This window comes from Haemorhous mexicanus, chromosome 1 (genome assembly GCF_027477595.1).
Source record: "Haemorhous mexicanus isolate bHaeMex1 chromosome 1, bHaeMex1.pri, whole genome shotgun sequence".
Classification (NCBI taxonomy): Eukaryota; Metazoa; Chordata; class Aves; order Passeriformes; family Fringillidae; genus Haemorhous; species Haemorhous mexicanus.
This window is the reverse complement of record NC_082341.1, coordinates 141,821,992-141,845,521: the sequence shown is the minus strand read 5'-3', so window position 1 is coordinate 141,845,521 and position 23,530 is coordinate 141,821,992. Positions and strand designations below refer to the sequence as shown.

Genomic DNA, 23,530 nt, shown 5'->3' with positions numbered 1-23,530 from the left:
ACCTAGTCAATCCCCAGGCTGTAACAGATAAGGATGTTGTAATCCAGATCTAGAATTTTCCACCTCTCCTTGTGCAAACCTTTAAGAAGCATTTATTTACCCTGTCCTTAAGCTTTTTAGTGTTCTTCAGGCAAAAATTGTGTCATTTAATATGTCATCCATAACCCCTAGTTTAGTATCCTCCGCACATTTGTTGAGGATGCATTCTCATTTTCCAAGTCTCTTCTAATGACATAAACCAGTGTAAAAGCTTTCATAGCAACCCACAGAGTATTGTGCTTGTTACTGGCTGCCAACCATTGAATTGCTGATTATCACCATTGGAGTCTCAAAGTCATGTTAATTTTTTACTGACTTCCTTTCCATTCATCAAGCTCATGTATGTTCAGCTTTCAGATGAGGATGTTATAGACCGAGTCAAAAGCCATAGCAGGGTGAAAGTATATTATATACACTTTTCTCCCTTTTTCAATTTATAATGATTGATTAACTTTTATTTTCTGTTAGGAAATCCGTTGTGAATGCTCCTAAGTGTCATTTTGTCTCTTATATATTTGGAAATTGCCTCCAAAAAAACAAGTTCCATAATTTTTCCAAGGACTGCAGCAAACCTGTAGTTGCCATTTCCCAGGTCCTTTTTGTTGTCTTAAAGGTGAATACGTGTTCAGACGTTTTCAAGTCACTAGAACTTCTCTTATTTCACTATGGTTTTGTGTAGGTACTATCAGCATTTTAATTACATTGGCTAACACCTTGAGCAAGTTTGGGTGGATCCTATGCATATTTTATTGTGAAATCTTTATTTGAAGCCAGTAGAGTTGTCCCATCTAGTTTTTAAACACATGTGGCACTTTCTGAGGAGCATGTGCACTTGAATTTTTTTCTTTATATGCTAATTGAATGGTGTGCTGGTTTTCTTAGAAAGGCCTTGGATTTTTCTATTTTATACCTGCCATCTTCTTCCACGTTCTTTACTTGACGATACAGAATTTCTGGGTCTTCCAGAGAGAGTGTGACATCCCAAATAGCATTCTCTTCTGCATAGGTTCAGATTCTTTCCCTCCTCTTTTTAAAATCAATTCTGTGTAGTTTTTTTTATTAGAAATCCCATGAGACTAGTTCACTCATGATTTATATGAAAGCCAATTGTTCTGCATGGGTTGTTTATATTGAAAAATATTAAATGTTCTGTAATATTGACTTAACCAAATCTATCTGGGGGAAATAAATTATATAAAAATGGGGATTTCGATATAGAACCCAATTTGTTTGTTTGTATTTTGTTCAAACACACAAGATTACAGTCAATAATTGATTTTTTTTTCTTAGCATTTTATAGAAATAACATTGACACTTTAACTCTGCCACTACCTGAATTTTTAGATAGCCTGATGGGACAATTTGTAGTGTTTCATTATGAGTCATGGTGCTGTCTAGAATCACAAATAGATTTCTGCTTGTTAAGTTATTAAAAAAAAATAAATATAGCAGTAGTAGGTACATTATTTCTGGATCAAATCCACAGGAGAAAAGAATATTCAGAGCTATAAGGGAGCACAGTATTTTGACAGATGATTCCAAAGACATTTTCTAATAAAGAAGACATAATAAAAATCTGAAATATTGCTTAAATTTCAAATTTAATAAAAGGGTATGTTCAACTGCATCCAGAACCTGCTGCCTTTTTATCCCAAATACATTGCCATCTGCCTCTTCCCTCACTTTACTGCTATCCTGTCTCTCTTCCCATACTGACTCCTTACTCTGTTTTCTTTGCTTGCATTCTGCCAGACTTACGTGTCCAATAATTCTAACTTAACTCTTCAGACTGCTATTTACACTCTACATTATTGACATACTATTTAGTTTGACTTCCATTAGGCAGGAGATTCACCTACTGAAGCTTTGGAAACAGTTTCTTGGATAAGCAAGTTTAACCACCAAAATCAATAGTTCTGAACTGCTTTGTACCGTCTGGATTTTATTCACTGGACTTATGAACTGCTTTTCAGTTCGTGGATACGAAAATGAAATTATTCATTTTCTAGAAGAAAACTAAAGCTGCACAGATTGAAACATGCTTGATGTTTTTTACCTTTGTTAAGTGAGATATGTTTGAAACTAAATTGAATATTAAAATAAAATTTCACTGTAAAAAAAGAAAAATACTACTTTTGAAGAAGTGATGGCTAAAACTGGTTTTAGTGATGCCGCGACTCTGATCTAGTGGAGGCACATCTGAGTCTTCTGTGTAGTAAATAGAAAAACTCAAAAACACCATCATGGCAACCTTCTATAGACTTTCACTTGTTTAACTCTTTTTTAGAAAGACTCTCCCAATAATAAGTTACAGATCATTAGCTTCTCCACTGTATATTGGTGTAACGTTTTTACCAAGGACACTGTGTTTATTTGCATATATAAATATATTAACCACTCTTTCAAGCAGGATGACCTAACTGCAAAAAGGCATGGAAACAAAAAAAACCAGACTAACAAGCTGAAGTTTCAGACAAAGAGAGGCAGGTGCTGCTGGCAGAGCAAGGGATGAATAATTTTGAAGATTGATATGGTTCAGAAACTTGAAGAGAAAGACAGTGCCATACAGAGAGCTGGATGATTTGTGAAAATATATTTATACTTTTGTATGAAATAAAGTTCATGAAAGAGGAAAAATCTGACAGCAAGGTCACAGGAGCTGGCAGTTGTGAATGAGAGTTTAAACTTTGGACAACTGTATGGTTCACAGGTTCAAATGAAAGGCCAAAGTATCGTAATAGAGAAAGAGCAAAGATTGAATATTGATTCTTTGTGTAGGAAATATTTGGAAGGCTGACAAAGTCAAAGAATGACACTTAAAATGCTTTCTTATCACTTATAGACTGTCTTCAGATAAAGCAAGACAGAAATTATCAGGGTAGCAGTAATTGAAGTATGCATATAATTTGCATATAAAATGTTTAATGCTTCAGAAATCTTTTATTGACTTTACATGGTATCTGAGGGGAAAGTTCTAAAAGACAAGTGAGAAACACTGTTTCGGTATTACAGTTCAGGAGTCACAATACTATTCATGACTTTAAATAATTTATCTGACATTATATCTTTTCCTTTCAGTTTTATATGAAATTGTGCTGTTTGTCTTTGCCAGAAACACCAGTAGGACTCAATCATCTTTCTAGTGAAACTACTGCATCATGCCATAGTTGCAATAGATCAGACAAACTGCAATTTTTTCTTGGTTGTAACTTATATAGAAAAATGTTACAAACAGGAAAATGTTTAAGAGCCCTAATTATTCAGTGCATAGAATTTTCTTCTCATGCAGCAAAATTTTTGTAATACATCACCAGATTAGGAGAGATAACTTGCTAATAGATAATAAGCTGCCTTCCTATTCCTTAGTGAACCAAATAATCAGAAACTTCTCTCACCAAAACCATCGTGTACCACAGTGTGTGTGGAGCACTCACATGTGTTCCCCATGCACTCTGCTTTCACAAGACCTTGGGGTACCAGCAGAGGCTCTGCCTGCCTGATGCCCTGAGCTGGACCTGAGGCCTTTCTGCTCACTATCTAGTCCAATTTAAAGAATGCTGGCCGATGTGCGGCCCCACAAAAATCAGAACTGCAAAATACACAGATGCTTGCCAAGTAGCACATAGATTTCCACCTGGTTATATTCTGCAATTATCAATATAAAATGAACACACTATTTTCCCTCCTGATTTTGGTACTGGTAGTGTTTATTTACTGACAATGTTTTTCAGGTGTCCATTTGCAGTTTTTGAATTTCTCAACGGAGACCATACATGATTACTTAGAAGTTAGGAGTGGATCTACAGAAACTAGCACTGTTATTGGGAGACTAAGTGGCCCTCAGCTACCAGCCTCTCTGTTCAGCACAACTCATGAAACCAGCTTATACTTTCACAGTGATTACTCACAGAACAAACAAGGATTTCATATTGTATATCAAGGTGAGATTTGGACATTGTAATGAGAAAGAGAAAGGTGGCTGTTAAAGATTTTAATGGGGTTTTGGGGATTCCTAAAAATAAATATGAGAGATTTTATGTGTTTCAGTGCCAAGCTTTAAACATTGAGATAAAACAGAAGAATGAAGAAAGTTAAGATGAAAAAAAACCCAATTAATTGCGTATTTTTTCATTAAAATCAGGTCAAATGTCAGCAAACACATTATTGCTAATATCTGAAGCTGATTGGCATATTAATTTACATTGCATGCCTTTACAAAAGAAACATCTCTAGTCAACGTTTGGAAGCATACTGGAATTTTAATTTTGTGTAATGGGTTCTGGAAGGTGTAGATCTAAATACTGTTTTGTATTACTGGATGGATGTAGGTTTGTGCAAATTAATGCCAACCCAACAATCTCCAAATACATTTTGTTTCCTAGTTCACCATTTCCCAGACGTTCTTGTTCTTTGGTACCCAAGTAGGTCATGCTGAGTTGGTGAAGATCACAAGATCATAGTTCTATTTATAGAATTGCATTTTCATTTAAAAGGGATTAGATCACCACTGTTCATGAGAAAAGGTCAAATGTGTATTTTAAAGTAGACCTGTTTTCATTATACGAATAACACCTAAGAGTGATTTAAAGAGATTTTACTTTAGAGTAGTCTCCTATTACTCTTTTAATAGTAACAAGTCCAAATTGATTTGAACTCTGTGTAACATTGTGGAAGTGAGCCAGTAAAAAGAATTAACTTTTAAATAAAAAGTCAGTTTGTGGCCTAAAGTGCTAAGGACAGTAAAAACCTGAGACTATTTACTATTATTAGTAAAAGTAATAATTTTGGAGATGCTGTCATTTGTCGAAACACTGGTAAGTTCTTTTCTGTGTCTTAACTACATAAGACAGAACTGATTCTTTCAAACATATATGACATGATATTCTTATACTTCAGATTGTATACAGCTTATTTGTTCTCACATTGGTAATAAGAAGACAATGCTTCAAATCTTCTTAATCACCAAGATGTGTGAGAAAAGTTTGTTTTCAAATTGTAGTCGTTCACTATGAAGTCTTTGATATTCCAGTTCTTTTAGAGCCTTTTAATTCTCCTGGGAAAAACAAATGAAAGTATAGACATATTTATTTCTCTTTTTCCTTAAACAGAAGAATGTAAAACCTGACAACTCCGATTGGATCAGAAAAGCACTTCATCTATCTCAGAATAGTATCTTCAAACAGCAAAAATAAATGTTATTTAACAGCACTGAAGCATAGCTGGTTTCACTGTACTTCTCCAGGTGTAAAATCAATGATTTGATCATCAGGATCATGGAACATCATATAGGCTGTCCATGGCTTTTATTTTTATTCTAATTAAATGCTCTTATTTTTGAGTTTATCAGAATTTTTATTTTACTGATTTTCCACCATTATTATTATTTATTTCAGCATATCAGCTACAGAGCTGTCCTGATCCTCGACCATTTCGCAATGGTTTTGTTATTGGAAATGACTTTACTGTGGGACAAACTATTTCATTTGAGTGTTTTCCTGGCTACACATTGATTGGAAATTCAGCTCTAACTTGTCTTCATGGCATCAGCCGCAATTGGAATCATCCTCTCCCCAGATGTGAAGGTACGTTCCAGGTGACCTATAAACCCTTCATCATTTGAAAGTCTTCCTAAGTCTGTTAACTGAAGTCATTTTGGCTTTTGATTTACAGAGGTCTGTATATTTACAATGTAGTCTCTACAAAGGAAGTATTCAATTTTTCACATTAAAATTTTAGCAGAGAAGCTGAAATGTTTTGTAATATGAAATCTCTGAAAACTTATCCGAGGTACTACATTTGCTTTTGGAAGTTAAAGCTTAAAGTCTGGAATGTGGAGACCCATGCTGCTTTTAATCTAGGTGAGGCAATGAAATAAAAACTCTGGACTAAATTAAGAAAAAAGGCTTCAAAAATGGAGTTTACCAGTTCTGGCCACTTATGTTCTTTCTTATTAGTCAGTAAGAAATGTTAAAGGTGGTCTCGACCAGCCAGTGCTCTGTGAAATCATTTGTACATACATTTTTTTCTGAATGGGTTTTTTGTTTAAATTACATTTTTTTAATCTTTTACTTTTTTTTTTCATTTGTGCTTAAAACAAAAAAGAAGGTTCCAGAAACTGTAACTTGCACACAGCTATAATTTTAAGGAGACAGAATGACTGTGATGGTTCTGTAGAAGTGTTTATCTCTTCCCTAGCTATGCTGAAAGGAACCTGTTTCTAAGCATCAGAACAAAGAAGGTCCGTCCTCCACTTAAAGGCATATCTTCCCTCTGTGTTGAGTGGTGAAAAAGCATTAAGAATGGGATCCTCACTGTCATGTAGAAGGGAAATGCCCAAATAAAAACCCCCAACAACAACACAACAGCACCCCACCCCAAAAAAAACTCCAAAGCCAAATGCAACCACCCAAATAGAAAATATTCTCTCCCATTTTCTCAAATTTTTCATTATATTTTGCACCGTATCTCCAAATTTAGGTACTTAAATTAGAAGCTTCATTATTCAAAATTCCTCCTGGACTCAAATGAGCCTTAGGAATTTTGGGGGGATGTGGTAGGTAAATCAGGACCTAACTCGTACTGAATTCAGAAGGGGAAGCCTTATAATATAAAAGATAGATGACACTTACACTGTCTTTTTTTTTTTTTTTTTTTGAAAGGGGAAGAAGTTAATTCATTATAATTAAGTTTCACCACCCATTTTCTGGATCTTGTGGAATAGTAATGCCTTCATAGTTCATGTCTTAACTGCTAAACACTTAGCTTTTCCTGTTAGTTAGTTCTAGCTGTATTTTCTGTGCTTCAAAATCCAAACAATTTATTTAATGCGGGACTCTGTTTCTTTGAAATACCTTACTGGAACCAATAATTTAATTAGTAAATTGTAAGGTGTTCAAAGCATGTTGTTTCTCTGAGTATCAATTTTGATGAAGTTCCTGAACAGTAGCTGAATGTTCTTTGTTTCTGCTTGATTTGATATGAAAAATTAAGATTAAAATATCCACCAACTTGATAATAAAGATCAAAGATGCATGTTTTCTGTGTGATTACAGACTGTCAACTCTACTCAGCTCCTAGACAAATTTCTTAAATTACATGGGGGTTTGTGCTGATACTTACTGTGGCATTTTTAGTAAAGGGTTTGTGAAATTTTTATATGCTGCAGATATTTTTGAGTTGGCTTTCTTTTGTTTTCTTTTTTGTTTTGTTGTATTGTTGCAGGGAAAGGATAATGAGTTATCTTCTCATTTCACTTGGTTTGATTTAAGATAAAGACTTTGTGTTCAAAAGCATTAAAATGAAGTTGGCTTTTTGTGTATACCTAGTTCCAGAAATACATGGCATGTCTTAAATTTGTATTTACTTTAATGTCTTTATTGTAAGACAAGATATACCAAGGCTTTTTTAATTCCTCAGATTTCTTAAAGCAGATAATCTGAATTAAATATGACTAAACTTGCTTCTGTTTAAACAGTTTTATTCTCTTCTTGAATCCCCGTGAACCTAATATTCCTTTAACCTGTGCTCAGCATCATCGAACACTCTCTGTCCCTTCTTAACTCATCTCCCTTGCTTTAACCTATTTGGATTCTGTTCCTCTCCTTTTACAAGAAGTCTTATTCCCTGACAGTTTTCAGACCATGTTTTCACTCCCCTAAGAGCTGGCTGCAAAACCATTTCTGTCGGTACTGCTCAAACCCCCTTGAGCCTTTAAGGTTAAAGCTGAAGAAAAGCAGTGCCCAAGCTGTTGAGTCTGAAATGGTTGAAGTGTCACTGTGCATCACTTCTTACCCTACAGTTCAGCACCAAAGTTTATAAACATAAACCATAACATTTGCTTTTGCTAAATACAAACTATGCATAATTCTTATATATCAAACTTCTATGTAAGAAGATTTTTAAACATATATTAGAAAATCTGTGTTGCCATACCATGCACCTTGTAAGGTAGAGTGGGCAAAATAAATATATGCAAAAAAAAGCAAATTATACAATTTTAAGCTTTGCTTACTTTTCCAGAGCTAGGCTTGTATAACAATTCTCTTCTGTAATAACCGGGTGGTGTCATATTCATCATAGATCTGAAATCTGTATGGAGAAAATAATCTAGTTTGGACTAATAGTTTTCCAGAAATAAAGAGCTGTGGAATTCCAGAATCTGTATGATCACTCTTGCGCTGCATGATGTCTAAAATTAGCACTCTGACATGAATTACAGAGAGGACTCTTACTTTATCTACCAGAATTTATGTCTATAAATACAAAATTACTATTTATACTGTTGGAAAAAATGTTTTAATTTTGAAGTTCACCTCTAATCTTCACCCACCTCTCAACCTTACATGTGCCTTCTTTCATGTCTTAATTTTAGTTTGCTACCTTCTTGTGACTATACATGAAAACAATTAGTGTGATTTGTTGCTAATTGTAGCTGGAATTTACACAAAGCCCTAATAAAGTAATTTTCAGTTGTGCAGGGAATTTCCCCCTATATGTATATATATTTCTTTAATCCCACTTCTGATAGTATTTGTTGCATCAGAATTATTATTATTTTTTTACTTTTATATCTGACAAATACCATCAAAATAGACTTCTGGCTCTGCACAAAGCTGAATAAAATCTGTTTTCTTTGCACAGGAATGGTCATAAGCAATGAAGTAGACTGTACCAAATGTGTTCAAAACTAAAGCTTTAATATAGTCTATGTAGAATGCAAAAAGCATTTACTGGCTTTTTTTAAAAAGTGTCTTTTTTATAGCTCTGTGTGGAGGAAACATAACTGCAATGAATGGCACCATATACTCTCCAGGATACCCTGATGAGTATCCAAACTTTCAAGACTGCTTCTGGCTTGTAAGAGTACCACCTGGGAATGGAATCTACATCAATTTCACAGTTCTCCAAACAGAGCCAATATATGATTTCATAACTGTCTGGTAAGAAAACACTTCTGGCATTTATTTAATCTTCATGTGACACTATATAACCAAATATGAATTTAAAGAATAAATTTGTGATTTTCCCCTTGAAACTGGTATTCTCTCAAGGAGAAATGACTGAGTTGTCAACCCATATTTTCCAATGGACCATTCTCTCTAGATAACACTGGACAAGAAATCAAAAACAATAATAGGGTTTCTCAGTTTGCCAACAAAGAAAAGCATATAGAGGTATGCCATAATAGCTCATCAACAATCAAGAGAAGCTATACTTAAGAAAGGAGTGATAAGGAGTTTCAGATGTATGTATCAGTCTTTTAGAAAAGGACTACTAGAAATTAGAGTAGGGAAACGCTGAATTTATTTCTTCCAAGTTGGTTTCTTTTATTCTTAAGAGTATATAAAACGAGAGGCTCTTTTCTCTTTGGCTGTGACAAAGCGAATTGAGCTTACAATAACTGTAAATAAATTCTGTTCTCTGTGTACTTGGATCCATGTCTGTCATGGCTCTGCATGATGACCCTCAGCAGAAGCCTACCACATTAATGCCTCCACCATGTATTTGAAGACATTTAATGGCTTTAGTCCTCATTTGTACACATGTGTAAAAAATGTATTATATATGTAATGGCTGCTTAATTATGTAGCCTATACCATTTCTGGGATACTTTTGATTTATAATGCATATCAAAAATTTTATAGCAGTTTCCAATGCAAAAAAAACCCCATTTTATTTGCAATTCAAATGCCTCAAAGCACACAACTTCCTCCTAAAACAGAAGGGAAAGGGTCAATGTGCCATAATTTGGACAAACATATTGCTACAAAATTTTCAAAATAAAATATATCCATATTTTATTTTGCTTTTTTAAAATATATTATGCTAATAACTATTGAAAAAATAACTTTAAATTTAAACATCTATTGCTTACTATTTGACAATTCTAATCTGGAAGGAAACAAGGATGAACATTTAATACTCTTGTATCATGATGCTGTCCTTTGTACACTTCCACTGTTGCTTAGTACTAACTTTAATTTTTCTTTTGAAATGAAATGTTTCATTTCTCCATAAGGTAGCAATGATCTTTTGAGCAGTACATATATTGTCAAAATCATAATAAATAGTATAAAATTACATCACTACATTCATATGAAGAAGGATTAAAGAAATTAATCAGCTGCGTATCATACACTGTTTTGGTTAAAGCTACCAAAAATTATATTAATACCTACCTGTAGTGGTAAACCATGACACTACCTGAGTCAAAACACAATACATTGATTGAGAAAACTCTGAATCACTCATAAAAATAAACATTAAATCAATTCTTATCTATCCATATATACTAAAAACTATAAATAGTAACATTAAAAACATTATTTAAGGGGGAAAAGCTAGGTTAAAATATGCTGACAATAGAGCATATCTAAAAGTAACTTAGAATAAGCATTGCAAATAAAATGTGCATTTATTAGTGTCAACATGCGGTTTTCAAGGGGAATCTTGTATTCAGTAGTCTGTAAGCATTTTGGGTTTATTTTTGCCAAAGCCAATATTCATTCTTGTATTTTTAATTTATTCTATTAATTAATTATACCAACACTATTTATCTCTTAATTTTCCTAGAAATTATCAGATTCAAAAGACTGGAGGACATGAACAGTTTTAGTTTTATTTATTTTCTGATAGCCACATTTGAATGTATAGATACAAAAATGTGATCAGAGGTTATGGCAAGTAGATGAAGTACAATTAAAAATTCAGTAATTTTGTGTTGGCTGAAATTTTTACTAGAAAATAAGAATTTGACTTTCAAAAGGTGGCTGAATTAGTATTCAGTCCACATACAGGATAGGAGAAGGTCTTCAGCCCTTGTTGTCTGGTTTATCTTATTTTAGTTGTCTCATGCCTTTTAGTGTAATCTAGGGAAAATATACTGCATTCACCTAAAATTTGGAGAAATCGTATTAAATTTTTGGACCAAAGAAAGAAAAAACAATTACTCTGCTTGTTTTTCTTAGGGATGGACCAGACCAAACTTCCCCTCAAATTGGACAGTTTAGTGGCAACACTGCACTAGAATCAGTCTATAGCACTTCCAATCAGATTCTGATAAAGTTTCACAGTGACTTTACTACCAGTGGCTTCTTTGTACTTAGTTATCATGGTAAGTGTGACAAATTAAACTTTTTCACTGTTTTTACTGGTCATTGGAGGAAAACAAGACATAAAAAAAATCAGTTGATTTTTCTAAGAGTTGTTATTATTAATATGATTGAGCACTAATAGGGTAATGCAAACATATGAAAGACTAACATGAATTATGAAAATAATTTATTTTCTTGACCAGATATTAAATTTACTGTTAGTCAAACAAAAATAAAAAGACTGCACAATGATGAGACATGAACAAAGACGGCAGCATCAAGACCCTAAAGTTCAAGGTGCACCTAAAATTCCTTTGAAACCTAAATTTGGAGGACATTAAATTTCTTTTCGAAATTTGGATATTTTGAAGTGTTGTTTTTGTAGAGATAGTGAGCAATACCTATGATATGTTGTTCACTACACTATATAGTTCAATGATAGTGAACTACATAGTGTAGTTAAAGTTAACTTGAATTAAATACTGACTGAATGAAAATGTGTAATAATTAATTCACTGAATTCTACCTCTTTTTGTAGTCATCCAGACCCTCTGTAGCCAAGTGCCTTGTAAAATGCTATGATTACAAGGAAACAGATTGAGAAGGGTTGGGTTTAGGTGCTTTGTGAATGCCCGTTGGATTGAACATCCTAGGAAATTTGAACACACTACATCCTGTTTTCTGGATGCTGGTCAAATTTTGTGACTAGAAGATTTTCTTTTTTACTTAATGTAAGACAGTGGTAATACAGATATAGACAGAATTCATGGGCTTAAAGGAACTTTAAGCTAAGCAAAACAAAACAGAAAAATACCTAAAGCCTACAATGAAAAAAAACCAACCTGCAATTGATTATGGTGTAGAGACTCCAGCAGGGCTAGGCAGAGAGGGATCAGAATTTCCATTCCAAATCTTGGCAACTATATTGCATGTATCAAATTGCAAAGGACAAAATGACATTTTGTATTCATTAGTGAGTCCATATGTATTGATATCTACTAATATATCAATATATGACCAAACATATGCTAAAATGCTCATGGAATCATAGAATTATTCTGATTGGAAAAGACCTTTTAGAACATTAAGTCCAACTATAAATCCAACACTGCCAATTTTGCCACTAAACCATGTTGATAAATAGCACATTATATGCCTTGTAAATACCTCCAGGGATGGTGACTCCACCTCTTCCCTGGGCAGCCTGTTCCAATTCTTGGCAGCCCTTTTGGTTAACACATTTTTACTAATATCCAATCTCATGTGGAGTAACTTAAGGCTATTTCTTCTGGTCTGGTGATTTGCTAGTATTACAATGTCTCTAGAGATCTTCTTTGACTTGTTTCTTGTGTTCTGAAAATTTTCATACCATGGGTGTGGGCTCTGATGTGCAATAAAGATGCAAACCGAGCAGCACAAAGATTACTTATAAAGAAACTTAAAACTATTTTTGTATTAATGTTGTAAAGACAAATAAATCTCCCTGTGTCTTGGGGTCTATAATGCTTCATACCAACTGAACAAAAAGTATAGTAATGAAGGAAAGGCAGTCAAGGAGTCAAATAAATGCAAGGAGTCAAATTTATTTAAAATAAATAATTTTGGGATTAAAATTAATGATACTCCTCTTACCCTAAAATGAGAGACGTTTGAGATAATTTGTAGGACTCCTTTATTGAATCAATTTTTAATTGCGTTCATGATTTTTATTATTATTTTTCTTAAGATGCAAACAGCACAGTTGTTTCATGTTTAATTGGTGTGTTTTATTGGTTTGACTTTCTGACTCACTGATTTAAGTAGATCTTCATTACCTGAATAAAGAAAAGGTGTAACAAGAAGATGTCAAATAAGGATGATTCATTAGTAACAAAAGGTCTTCCATATGGTATAAATTTTGTGATTTTCAAAAGTTTGACCAATTAGAGTACTAAAGGATTTAATCACACAAAGCAACCAAGAATGTGTATTACTGAAGCTGAACTGTCATCTGCTATAAATAGGTAGTATTTGCGCTGAAGAGAAATGCTATATGCTGTATAAAAATGTAATATTAATGAAACCCAAGCATACTTCATCCTGAATGTACACTTTAACACAGAAAAGACTCTACTGTAGGTAAAAATATGTCACAGTGATTTCTTTTTCCAGATTTCTGTCCTAATTGTATTAAGATCAGATTGTATTTTTTGTGTCTCCAAACATAAGCTCATTTTCATTGGATCTCTGGGGGAAAAAAAATAAGTCTGTACCACTTCTGCATACACTTCCTACTTATTTTTTATTTATTTGACATGGTTATCTTGCCTGGCTGTTGCATCATGTGCAAATCTCAGAACATTATTTTGTGTAAAACTTCAAATGAGAATTTTGAAAGCAGGATTATTCTCTGACACTATCTGCAGGTTATGTGTACTCCACACCTGTTTATTTATTAGGAAATTTCACATTCCAAATGCTTCTGTCCATTAGTTATGCTGCCTCTGTGTAGAATCTTTGGGATTCCAAAACTTGTAGTTATTGCAAGGTTTCAAAAGTGGAAGATTTCAAAAGTAAAATTTTTTCATGAAAAAAACCCAAAAAAACCCCAAGCAAAACAGTGATTGAAAAGTACAAAAATATTTGCTTTTTCACTGGAATTGCTCATTTGAGAAAACTGGCAACCACTTCTAAATTTCTTATGTTATTTTTGGAGAGGATTTTGCCACTAAAACTAAATAACTAATTGAGAATGCAGACACAACTTCCAATGTTTTCATTTCCTTTATTTTGCTTCTTTTGAAAGTTTCAATATGAATTGAGTTTTTATGTTTATCCTGCTAATGTGAATATTAAATCTGTTATTGCATGGCTATGATAATTATGTTTGAGAATGTCAACTGTGCTTTGTTCCTGTTTATAGCCTATCAGCTCCGTGTCTGCCAGCCTCCAGCAAACGTACCAAATGCTGAAATTCTAGCTGAGGATGATGAATTTGAAATAGGTAATATTAAAATAAAATAAAAACACAAATTTTTTTTTTTATTAAATAAACTTGCTGTGCACAGGGTGCTTTACAGAATGGAAATCATACTTGTATTATTTTAGGTTTTTATTTGAAAATACATTTTTTAAGAATTCCTTCCTTTTCCTTATGCGTCCCGAATCCCATCCATGTTTCAGAGATAACACATAAGTAATACAATAACTCTTTGTAATTGACTTAATTTTAAAATAAATTTTTCATAGTATTTATTAGAAAACATTGTATTACACAGAAACAAACAAACAAAACTTACAAGAAACATGTAGACAATGGTATATTCTGTGCCAGAATTAAGGTTCTGTGACCTAAAAAGTGAAATCAAGTTTGTAAAAGTTATGAGGATATGAGACAAGGGGATGATATTCTGACTTTCTGAGACATGTCAATATTACTTAGCCACTTATATTTCAACGAAATATGATTTATGATCTGATTTCAGATGTCTGGTGAGCTAGTTTTGCTCACATTATGGCAAAGAAAATAATTTTTTAGCATATGCACCAATATGATTAGTTATATAAGTCAAAAAGAGAAATGACTTTTTTTTCCTTTTCTCTCTGTAATACGGGCCAAAGAGAACTGCTGGAATATGCAGGTTTTTACTTTTATTGGTACATAAAACTATATTAATTTTTGGACTCTTAATTAAAAAATGAAAATTTCTTATTCTCAGAGTACCAGATCTAGATAGCATCAACAAATACATTTGCTATTTAATTTTTTCCCTCAGGTTTGTATGAATTACTTACTTGATCTTAGACCTTTATATAGTTCCATAATGTTTATCCTACAAATTATATTGCTTAAAGCTCTGTGGACATTTGGTTCACATAGCATCAGTCAAACCCAGACAACTTAGCAAACTATCTAATAAATAATGTGGTGGAAAGGAGTGATAGATGCAGCACAGTGTGCAACACAAAGCTCATTTACCACATTTCTTAGACTAATCAAAGTTGTTTATGCCAGAGGTCATGTAGCCCATTGTATAATATGATGGTAAGAAACTTCATTAATCAATAATGTTTTCAAAGCTAAAAGTCACAGTTAATTGCAGTTTAATGCTTATTTTGTTTGTGTGTTTTGCCCTGTGTTATTTTTCTGAACAGGAGACATAATAAGGTACCAGTGTCAACCAGGCTTTACGCTGGTTGGTAATGAGATTCTGACGTGCCGACTGGGGGAAAGGCTTCAGATGGATGGAGCACCGCCTACTTGTCAAGGTTTTTTTACCTTTTTACTTTCCTGTTGCCAGACCAGTTCAGTGGTGATTCCTTAAGTAACTTCTACATCTCTTTATATAAGACAGCATACTGAAGCTATTTCAGAATTTCACGATTTATCCTAATATAGAACTCTTTAGTTTGTTTCATGTATGTCAGATATTAATGCGAAATAATTAGTAATCTTTTCATTAACTTCACAAGTTGAAAGGGCTGATAATGATTTTACAATTCCTTTTTTTTTTTTTTTATGGAGTCTGGTAAATAATGAGACTCATTTTTTCTATAACATAATAGTGTGACAATTTATATGGGAATTTTCAAAAATGCTAAATTAACATAGCATGGATTTGGGTGAACAAGCTCAAAGTAATTTTTCAGTGCATTTTTAAGTACTTGCATTTTTTTTTCAGTGTATTCTGAAAACCAGATTTTCTGCATGTGTGTTTGTGTGCACACGTGTGTTTCTTCACTTTTTCTCTTATTGAGAACTGCGAACACAGAGACAATACCATCTCATTGTTAAGGTCAAAGTGATTACAGTCTTGCCAGCCACTAATATCATAATATCACACTTTAAACCAGTCTTTATTAAGGTGAAATTTGATGTGTTATAGTAGAATATAGATTTTCTGTAATTGAAAAAAAAAACAAGTGAGATCTCTTTTTCATCCCAAACTGAATAGGGAACAAATGAAGATCGGCCTTGCATATTCTTCATTAAAAAAATGGAATCTCTTTGCAGTTCCAGCGATGGGCATAAGTTTATGTTTTGTTACTAATTCTTCCATTTATATCTGAAGGGATAAGGACCTAGAGTTATAAACATGTATGATAAAGCTTTTTCAAGAAAAAATACCAAACCAAAACATCACAGCCTCATAAAAGTATAAGTTATGTAAACAAAAGCCATGTTGAATTCTGCTAGTTTCTGTGATATACTTCTGTGATCCATCTGTTCCTGAGCTTAATATTCTAACATCTACACCAGGATTAAAATACTTTCCCAAATCAGTCACAATAAGTGCATTTGTTTTATATTTGTATTATATGAAAAATACTGCCATCTGTTTTTTTCTACCCATCTGATGTTTTGGTGCATCCTTCTACAGTAATTTTAATTCATTAACATATCCATAAAACACTCATGATGAAATATTTATTGGGCAATAGTAAATAATTGTGAATAAGTATACTAAATTTACAAATAGAACTTTGATATTTTACTGTTTGTAAGCATTTTTAAAGTTATAAAATGGTGCACAATATAGATGTTAAGAAATTAAACATCATTGTATTAATTTTTAGGACTTTATTATTACTAGAATATTCACCTAAGCTTTCAGCTGAGAATTAAAAAAAAATGTGGTATAAATATACTCATTTCCTCCATTCCTGGAAAGCTGGAAGGGTCTATTCTTATAACTGAATAAGCTGTTTTCCCCTGATTTCATGAGAAAAACTATGCAGAAGTCAAAATCATTCACAGCACTGAGTGTAGTTCTTAAAAATGCAAAATGAAATTTAAATGTGAGCTTCCTAAGAACTTTTACGCTGATAATTTCTGAAAATTTAGACATTTATGTAGATACAAATGTGTCTAGACATACCTTCCAACACCCCAATTTAAATTTAAATCCTAACTTGGCAGATGTATAGCATTTAATAGGTGAAAAACCATAGTAACCGCCAGGCATTGCTTTAAATGTTAAAATGATGTAATATTAGATAGGGCAAGTAGAGACATATGTGCTGATCCTGAAACATTCTCTCAGTGGATGTTGCTGAAGGCATATTTGTATTCAATGTGAGACCCAAGACAAAAACTCAGGAATGATGACTTCATTTACCGTATCTAATCTTTTATCTATCAGATATGAATGCTAAATGTTTGTTCCAATGCTAAGTTTTAAATCGATACTCTTATAATTTCTGTTTAAAGCAGAATGAAATTAATGTGATCTTCAGAGTTAGATTCAGAAAATTAAAAAGAAAATTGCAAAAGAATTTGTCAAATTGTGTTAAAATGACCAGTCCTACTGGCAACCTAGGAAAGAAAGCAGCATGTTTTCTTTTATCTTTATTTATCTGATGTCTAAGTTTGAAGATCACAGTATATAAGCTACATTTCAGTAATAAAAGACGAATAGAGAGCTTTGTGGAATCTAAAGGCAGCAAAAAGACGTGCCAAAAATTTCTGTCTTTCATGATTTTACTATGTTGCACTGGTCTATGGATAATCTATCACGCTTCACTGCGCAGAGTATAACAAGATACATAAGAGTCACTTTCAAGGAAAAGTCTCAGTTTTCTCTTGGTTCATATTAGTTTTAGTTTACTAATTCTTTCCACTGAGTAGAGCATGTGTTTTTTGTTTTTTTTAACTTAATAAATTCCTGATGCTCTAACCTTTTACATATCTTATATGCTTTAGCCAGTATAGTGACATTCGATTGAATTTTTTTTTAATTTTTGACTTGAAATAAATCAATACCTACATTCAAAATTGATCCATAAGTAAATCTAAAGAATGCTGCCAAGCATAATTTAAGACTAACATTAGGCTTGAATCTAATATATTGCAGCAAAGATATACTAGACAAATGAGGAATTCCTAAAAAATATATTGATGCAAACTATATTTAATATTTATTTGGTAATTTTAATTATTACAGGTTACTTCACATCACATTTAGTACTGTTTAAAACCATGTCAATTTTTTTTTTTCCTTTTTTTCTTGTGTATGTCAATTGGATGACCATTTCTTAAAATTCTTGCAGATTTCCCTTAGGTGTGAAAATAGTCACTAAATTCCACAAGTTTAGCTAATTTCTATCAATTTATTTAGTTAAAATAGAGTAGTGTCCAAGCAAAGCATGTAACTTTGCCCTTAATTTTGTTTTAAATTATCTTCTGCTTTCAGGATAAAATGAAAATTTCAGAGTAAGAAGATACAAACTGTATTTTGCATCATAATAAGGGGACTCTGGGAAAATTCTTTAATGGCTTCTCTTAACTATATCTCAGATAACATTTTCTCCGATTCACATGAAACTTACCTACTGTCATGATCCATCCCTATGAACGGGTTTTGTGATGGTTCGTAAGGGATCTCAGGGTGCAAAAAACCAATGCGGCACAAGGGGGTTTGCAGTAATAATCAACCCAAATGCACTTTATTGAAATAACCACAGCAGAAAGGCGTTGGGGAGGAATTGGGGAAAAATAAGGAAAAAGAGGAAATAAAAAGAAAAGTGTATATAGATACCAAATGTGGAAATGACAAAGGTCCTTTGGTGTCCAGCTGAAGAGGTTCACCAGGTCACGTCCAGGGAGATCTCAGAGATGCAGTCCATCTGGACTCCAATTATACACTTTTTGATGGGGGGGAAGGGGGATTATTTCAAAACTGAATCTATTGTATCTTCTGGTGAAAAGAATGGTATTTGGAAAAAGGGTACACACAGTCCATATCTCAGTGGGCGAGGGCCATTGTTTTCGTGGTCCAATGCCTACACCTGCAACATCCATCTTGCTTTGGTCAGCTCACCTCACCTTGTGCACCTTCCCTGGGCTAGGGGCTTCAGTCCCAGTCCTTGGGGAGTGTGAGGGAGGCCTTTTCACATGGGGATTTCATGTCTCAGCTTTTTCTCTGGTGAGGTGGCTTACTACATCTCAGTTTGCCTGTCATGGTGGTTGTAAATGAGCGAGAGGAGTCTTCTTTGAGGGATCACCCCCAAAACTCAGGAGAAGTCCAGTCAGGCCAAGAATTGGGGGAGGAAAATCCCAGAGCTCTTGTTGCAAAAAGGTCAGAATGTCCTTTTTCTTCTCCTGGAGTGCAGTGTAGTATGCAGCAAAATACACACACCTGTGACAACAGTAGCTTAGTAATGCTTTCAGGTCTCTGAGCCCTGGGCTGGCATGGAACTTTCCACTGCAGGGCCAGAAATCTTGGGACGGGGGAGTCTTCTCAGTGGTCCCTCAATGACAGTTGTGAGGCAGATTGAGGGATATTTCGGACAGACTCTCACACCTACCCAATTCCCAAGGGAATCTGTTTAACAGAAACAAGTCTTTAAATTCTCTATAAAATTCCTGCAGGATGTTTAGCTGAAAATCCTGAAATTAAGGACAGTTTGTAAGGCAAAGCCAGCTGCAAATAAATAAGCATAGCCAATTTACTGTTATGCTCTTCCTGGCACATGTTTTTATATAAATATACATGTATGTATAAAGCTGAGAAGATTACTTTGTTCATTTTCTTGAGATATGTGTCACAAGTGGCACAGCACTGTAGTTTGACCGCCAGATTCCAGCCATATTAGTTTTATTAAGAAGGGTGGAAGTGCTGCACTCAATCTCTTCTTGAGTAATTGAAACAAACACAGGACATGAGAAACAACTTTTGAAGTTTAGCAACTAGGTGCTAATTTGCAACCGAGATACAAATATTTTTAAAATATATGGGCAGATACAGTTTTTCAAGTTCAGTTTGGATGCGTTTGAAGAGGGTTGGACTAGATGATCTTCAAAGGTTACTTCCAGCCCAAATATTGTATGATTCTTTCAAAGTTTTTTTTATGAAGATAAATATTATTTTTCTCTCCCTTTCTCTGCTTTCCTGTGTTCTTTGTCTCTCTTCATATTCCAGAAACTTTTTCAATATAAAACCTGATTTTGGTAATTAATGAGACAATGTTATTTCCAGTGCTCTTGAGAAAACAAAGATCCTATTATTTTTCTTGTGTAACTCAGGACTAACTCATTTTCATGTAGGAGTTAGTTGTCATTATAAAAAGATTTAAAAGCTCCTGTTTATCAGTGTTAGGTTCTAAATATAGTGAAGGCATTTGTTCATGTGTCATGAGGCAAACATATTTTTTGAAAAAACTTCCAATAACATGGTAATATCAACTATTTCTGTTTAATGAGATGGTTATTCTTGTAGACCTAGTGAATCCAGATAAATACAAAATTAAATTACTTCATCATATTTTAAATCACCATGTTGCTCAATTTAAGGAAATAGAATGAGTAATGCAGTTCTTTAAAACTCGGGAAAATCTCATCAATCACATGAAATGGAAATAATGGGCTATAGATTTTTTGCCAATTTTTCTGTTTCACAGTTCTCTGTCCAGCCAATGAAATGCGTCTGGATTCAACAGGCGTAATACTGAGCCCTGGATATCCTGACAGCTACCCAAACCTCCAGATGTGTGCATGGACCATTACTGTGGAAAAGGGTTATAATATCAGCATGTTCTTTGAATTCTTCCAGACAGAAAAGGAATTTGATATACTTGAGGTTTTTGATGGTAACTATAGGATACATATCTTACATATCTTTGGATGATACCTTGTCTGTATAATTGTTTTTTATATTGCTTCTGTCTAATTATTACTGTTTATGGATATCATAACTTTTCAGTATAAAAAAATCTTAGGCAATTATTTTGTTATGATAAAAAGAACTATTTGATTATTTTAAAATTGTACTCCACGCTATACTTAGAAATAATTTTTGTTTTGAGCAAATATATAACTTCCAGTTATAACATATCTCAATTTTTAATTCAAATTAATTTGCCATTTGCTTGAAGGATGTTTTGCATGCATGTCAATTGTATGCATATGTTTTATCGTATGTTACTTTAAACTTTGTAACTCCTTTTTTCCATCTTTTTCCTACCTTTGTACCAAGGACCAAATAGTCATAGCCCATTGCTCATATCTCTCAGTGGGGACTATTCATCGTCTCTAAATATAACCAGCAATGGCCATGAAGTATTTCTCCGGTGGTCAGCAGATCATGGCACCAATAAAAAAGGTTTCAGGATAAGATATATAGGTATGCAAATGTGACTTTTTATAATTTGCATAAAATTTCAATGTGGAACACTTGTTTATGTGAAAAGGGTAATATAAGCTTTTTTTGGTATTCTTAATTAACCAAACTGTAAGGAAATCCAATCTGTTCTATATATATTAATCTAATGACCCTTGTCTTGTGAGGAAAAAAAACCCCATGCATCTGCTCTGTAGAGAGTTAATAAAAGACCAGGCTTCAGAATGGCATAAGCCAGTACTAAAGATAAAAGAAGCAGCTTCCCCCCTTCTCCCTCCCATTTATTTGCACTTGTGTGCCTCTTCATACTGGGGTATGTTTCTAACAAGATCTTTATGCAATTCATCATTAAGAATTTTGTTGGGACAGGGGAAAGCATTGCAAAAAGGCAGGAGTGAACAGCTATAACGTGGAAAAATATAAGACCCTGAAGGATTGAACTTCTTTTTTTCAGGCTCAATAGAAGCAGCAATCAACATTAAAAGAGATAAATTAGTATGTAAAAAAGCCATTATTTTATTTGTTATTAAGTTAAATTAACATAATTATGAATAGTGTATGGAAATTGTACCTGACAAAGTTAGATTTCAGCAAAATTGCTTTTACAGAATTATTATATAATATTTATTTTACCAGAAAATATTTTAATTAGTCAAACTAAAGTAGATTTGTTGCAATTTACAGCAATTGCACAAAATCTATATTTGAATTTTTTGTATGGTGAACAAAGATATGAAATACACACAAGGAAGAGTACTGAGGATAGCATCTGTAGATATTAGAGAAGTTATTGGCATAAAAGCTGTTTCATTTCACAAGGTGAATAAAGAAATAAAGAATAAGTATAAAATTCTTTCTGCTGATTGTTTTTTGTTTTCCTCAATTTTTGGCTACTTCACAATGAGAGAAAAATAATTACGGTCATATATACTGCAAATACATCAGTTCCATCTTTCCCTCTAGGAGAGGACAGTTTCCTTAGACTTAAAATGTTTGTTGTTCATTAGGTAAAATTCACTGTTTACTAGGTGTAAAATAATATATACTATCAATTTTCATTTCTTGTATTCAGTTTTGGATCTGTTAAAAGAGAAAGAAGAGAAAATTCTTCAAAGTCTTTCAGGCAGTGAGAAAGCTGTTGAGAGGCAGATGGGAAATATTTTCTGGTGGTCTGTTTCACATAGAAAATACTGGAATGTCTCTGTATCTTTGGTTCTTTCAAAAAGTGTAAGTCAGGAGACATTATTGTAGGGAAGAAGATACTTTCATAGTATGTGGTCTGAAAGATATAGCAGTAGTTCTGATTCTGCTCTTTGCTTTTGTATGTTTAATAAATATTTGCTGTAAACAAATAGCCGTATGACTCCATTCTGGTCAGAGGAAGGTTTCATGTGAGAAAAACATTGACCTGAAGTAAGTCATGAGACATGGAAAAGTTTAAAGGGTGAGTGAAGCAGCAGTTCTCTATTTGCCTGAGAAAATAAATATCAAGTTATTAACATTTCTTCCAGGCATAAAGGAAGCACTTGGAAACAAACTTTCAGCACAGTTTTCTTTCCTCTAAAACGGGAAAATAGCCTTTATGGCTAGCAGCTATTAATCAAATTCATCAGAGACCAAGTTAAACTTTTACACACACAAAATTCATCTTAAAGTGGTTACCACCAGGTTATAAGAGCCTTCTGGTCCACTCCTATGACAAGATAGCCAAACCTAACTTACTTGGTACTCGATAAGCAAGGGAGATAAAGGAAACATAGTAAGTAACCAGTATTTCATGTCAGAGTTGTTAAGTACATACATAATTTCAGATTATAAGAACTGTAACTCTTAGAGATATTTTTTCCTCTCATATTCAGTTATGATTTTTTTCATAGTCTCTAGATAACACTTCTGTAAGGCTTAATGTGTTCTAAATAAAACAACTAAAAGCAGATTTCGTATTTTTGCTATGGATTTATCGTGATAATCATAAATGTCATTAAAATTTTTTTTTAGTGTTTTACTTCAGTTCAGTGTATCACAGAACTTAAATGAAAAATTTATTTAGGACCAGAAAAAAGGACAATTTAAAGAGTTATGTTCAGGATGTACTAGCTGTCTCCCTCTTTCAAAAATTTGAATACTACGGAAATGTATACAATTGCATTAAATTTCTTCATAAACTAAAATTCAGTAGCTTATTTGATTTAAAAAGAAGATGGTAAAAAAGCCCCAAACCTAAAAGCTATAGCCAATTATAGAAGTGAGCTATCACTCTATTTTTTTGGAGTCTACTGAAACTTGAATCTTGTAAATAGC

General features: G+C 33.3%; 1 protein-coding gene across 3 annotated transcripts in view; it reads left to right on the top strand.

Annotated features, from left to right (window-relative positions):
• CSMD3 (CUB and Sushi multiple domains 3) overlaps window positions 1-23,530 on the top strand; it is a 583,179-nt gene that overhangs the window by 486,715 nt on the left and 72,934 nt on the right. For all 3 annotated transcript variants that reach the window (XM_059857957.1, XM_059857877.1, XM_059857801.1), the window contains 8 exons: window positions 3,771-3,980; window positions 5,433-5,621; window positions 8,801-8,978; window positions 11,007-11,152; window positions 14,035-14,115; window positions 15,267-15,380; window positions 20,511-20,699; window positions 21,086-21,232. In XM_059857957.1, coding sequence (XP_059713940.1) covers window positions 3,771-3,980; window positions 5,433-5,621; window positions 8,801-8,978; window positions 11,007-11,152; window positions 14,035-14,115; window positions 15,267-15,380; window positions 20,511-20,699; window positions 21,086-21,232 — 1,254 coding nt within the window. The remainder of the gene's footprint in view (window positions 1-3,770; window positions 3,981-5,432; window positions 5,622-8,800; window positions 8,979-11,006; window positions 11,153-14,034; window positions 14,116-15,266; window positions 15,381-20,510; window positions 20,700-21,085; window positions 21,233-23,530) is intronic.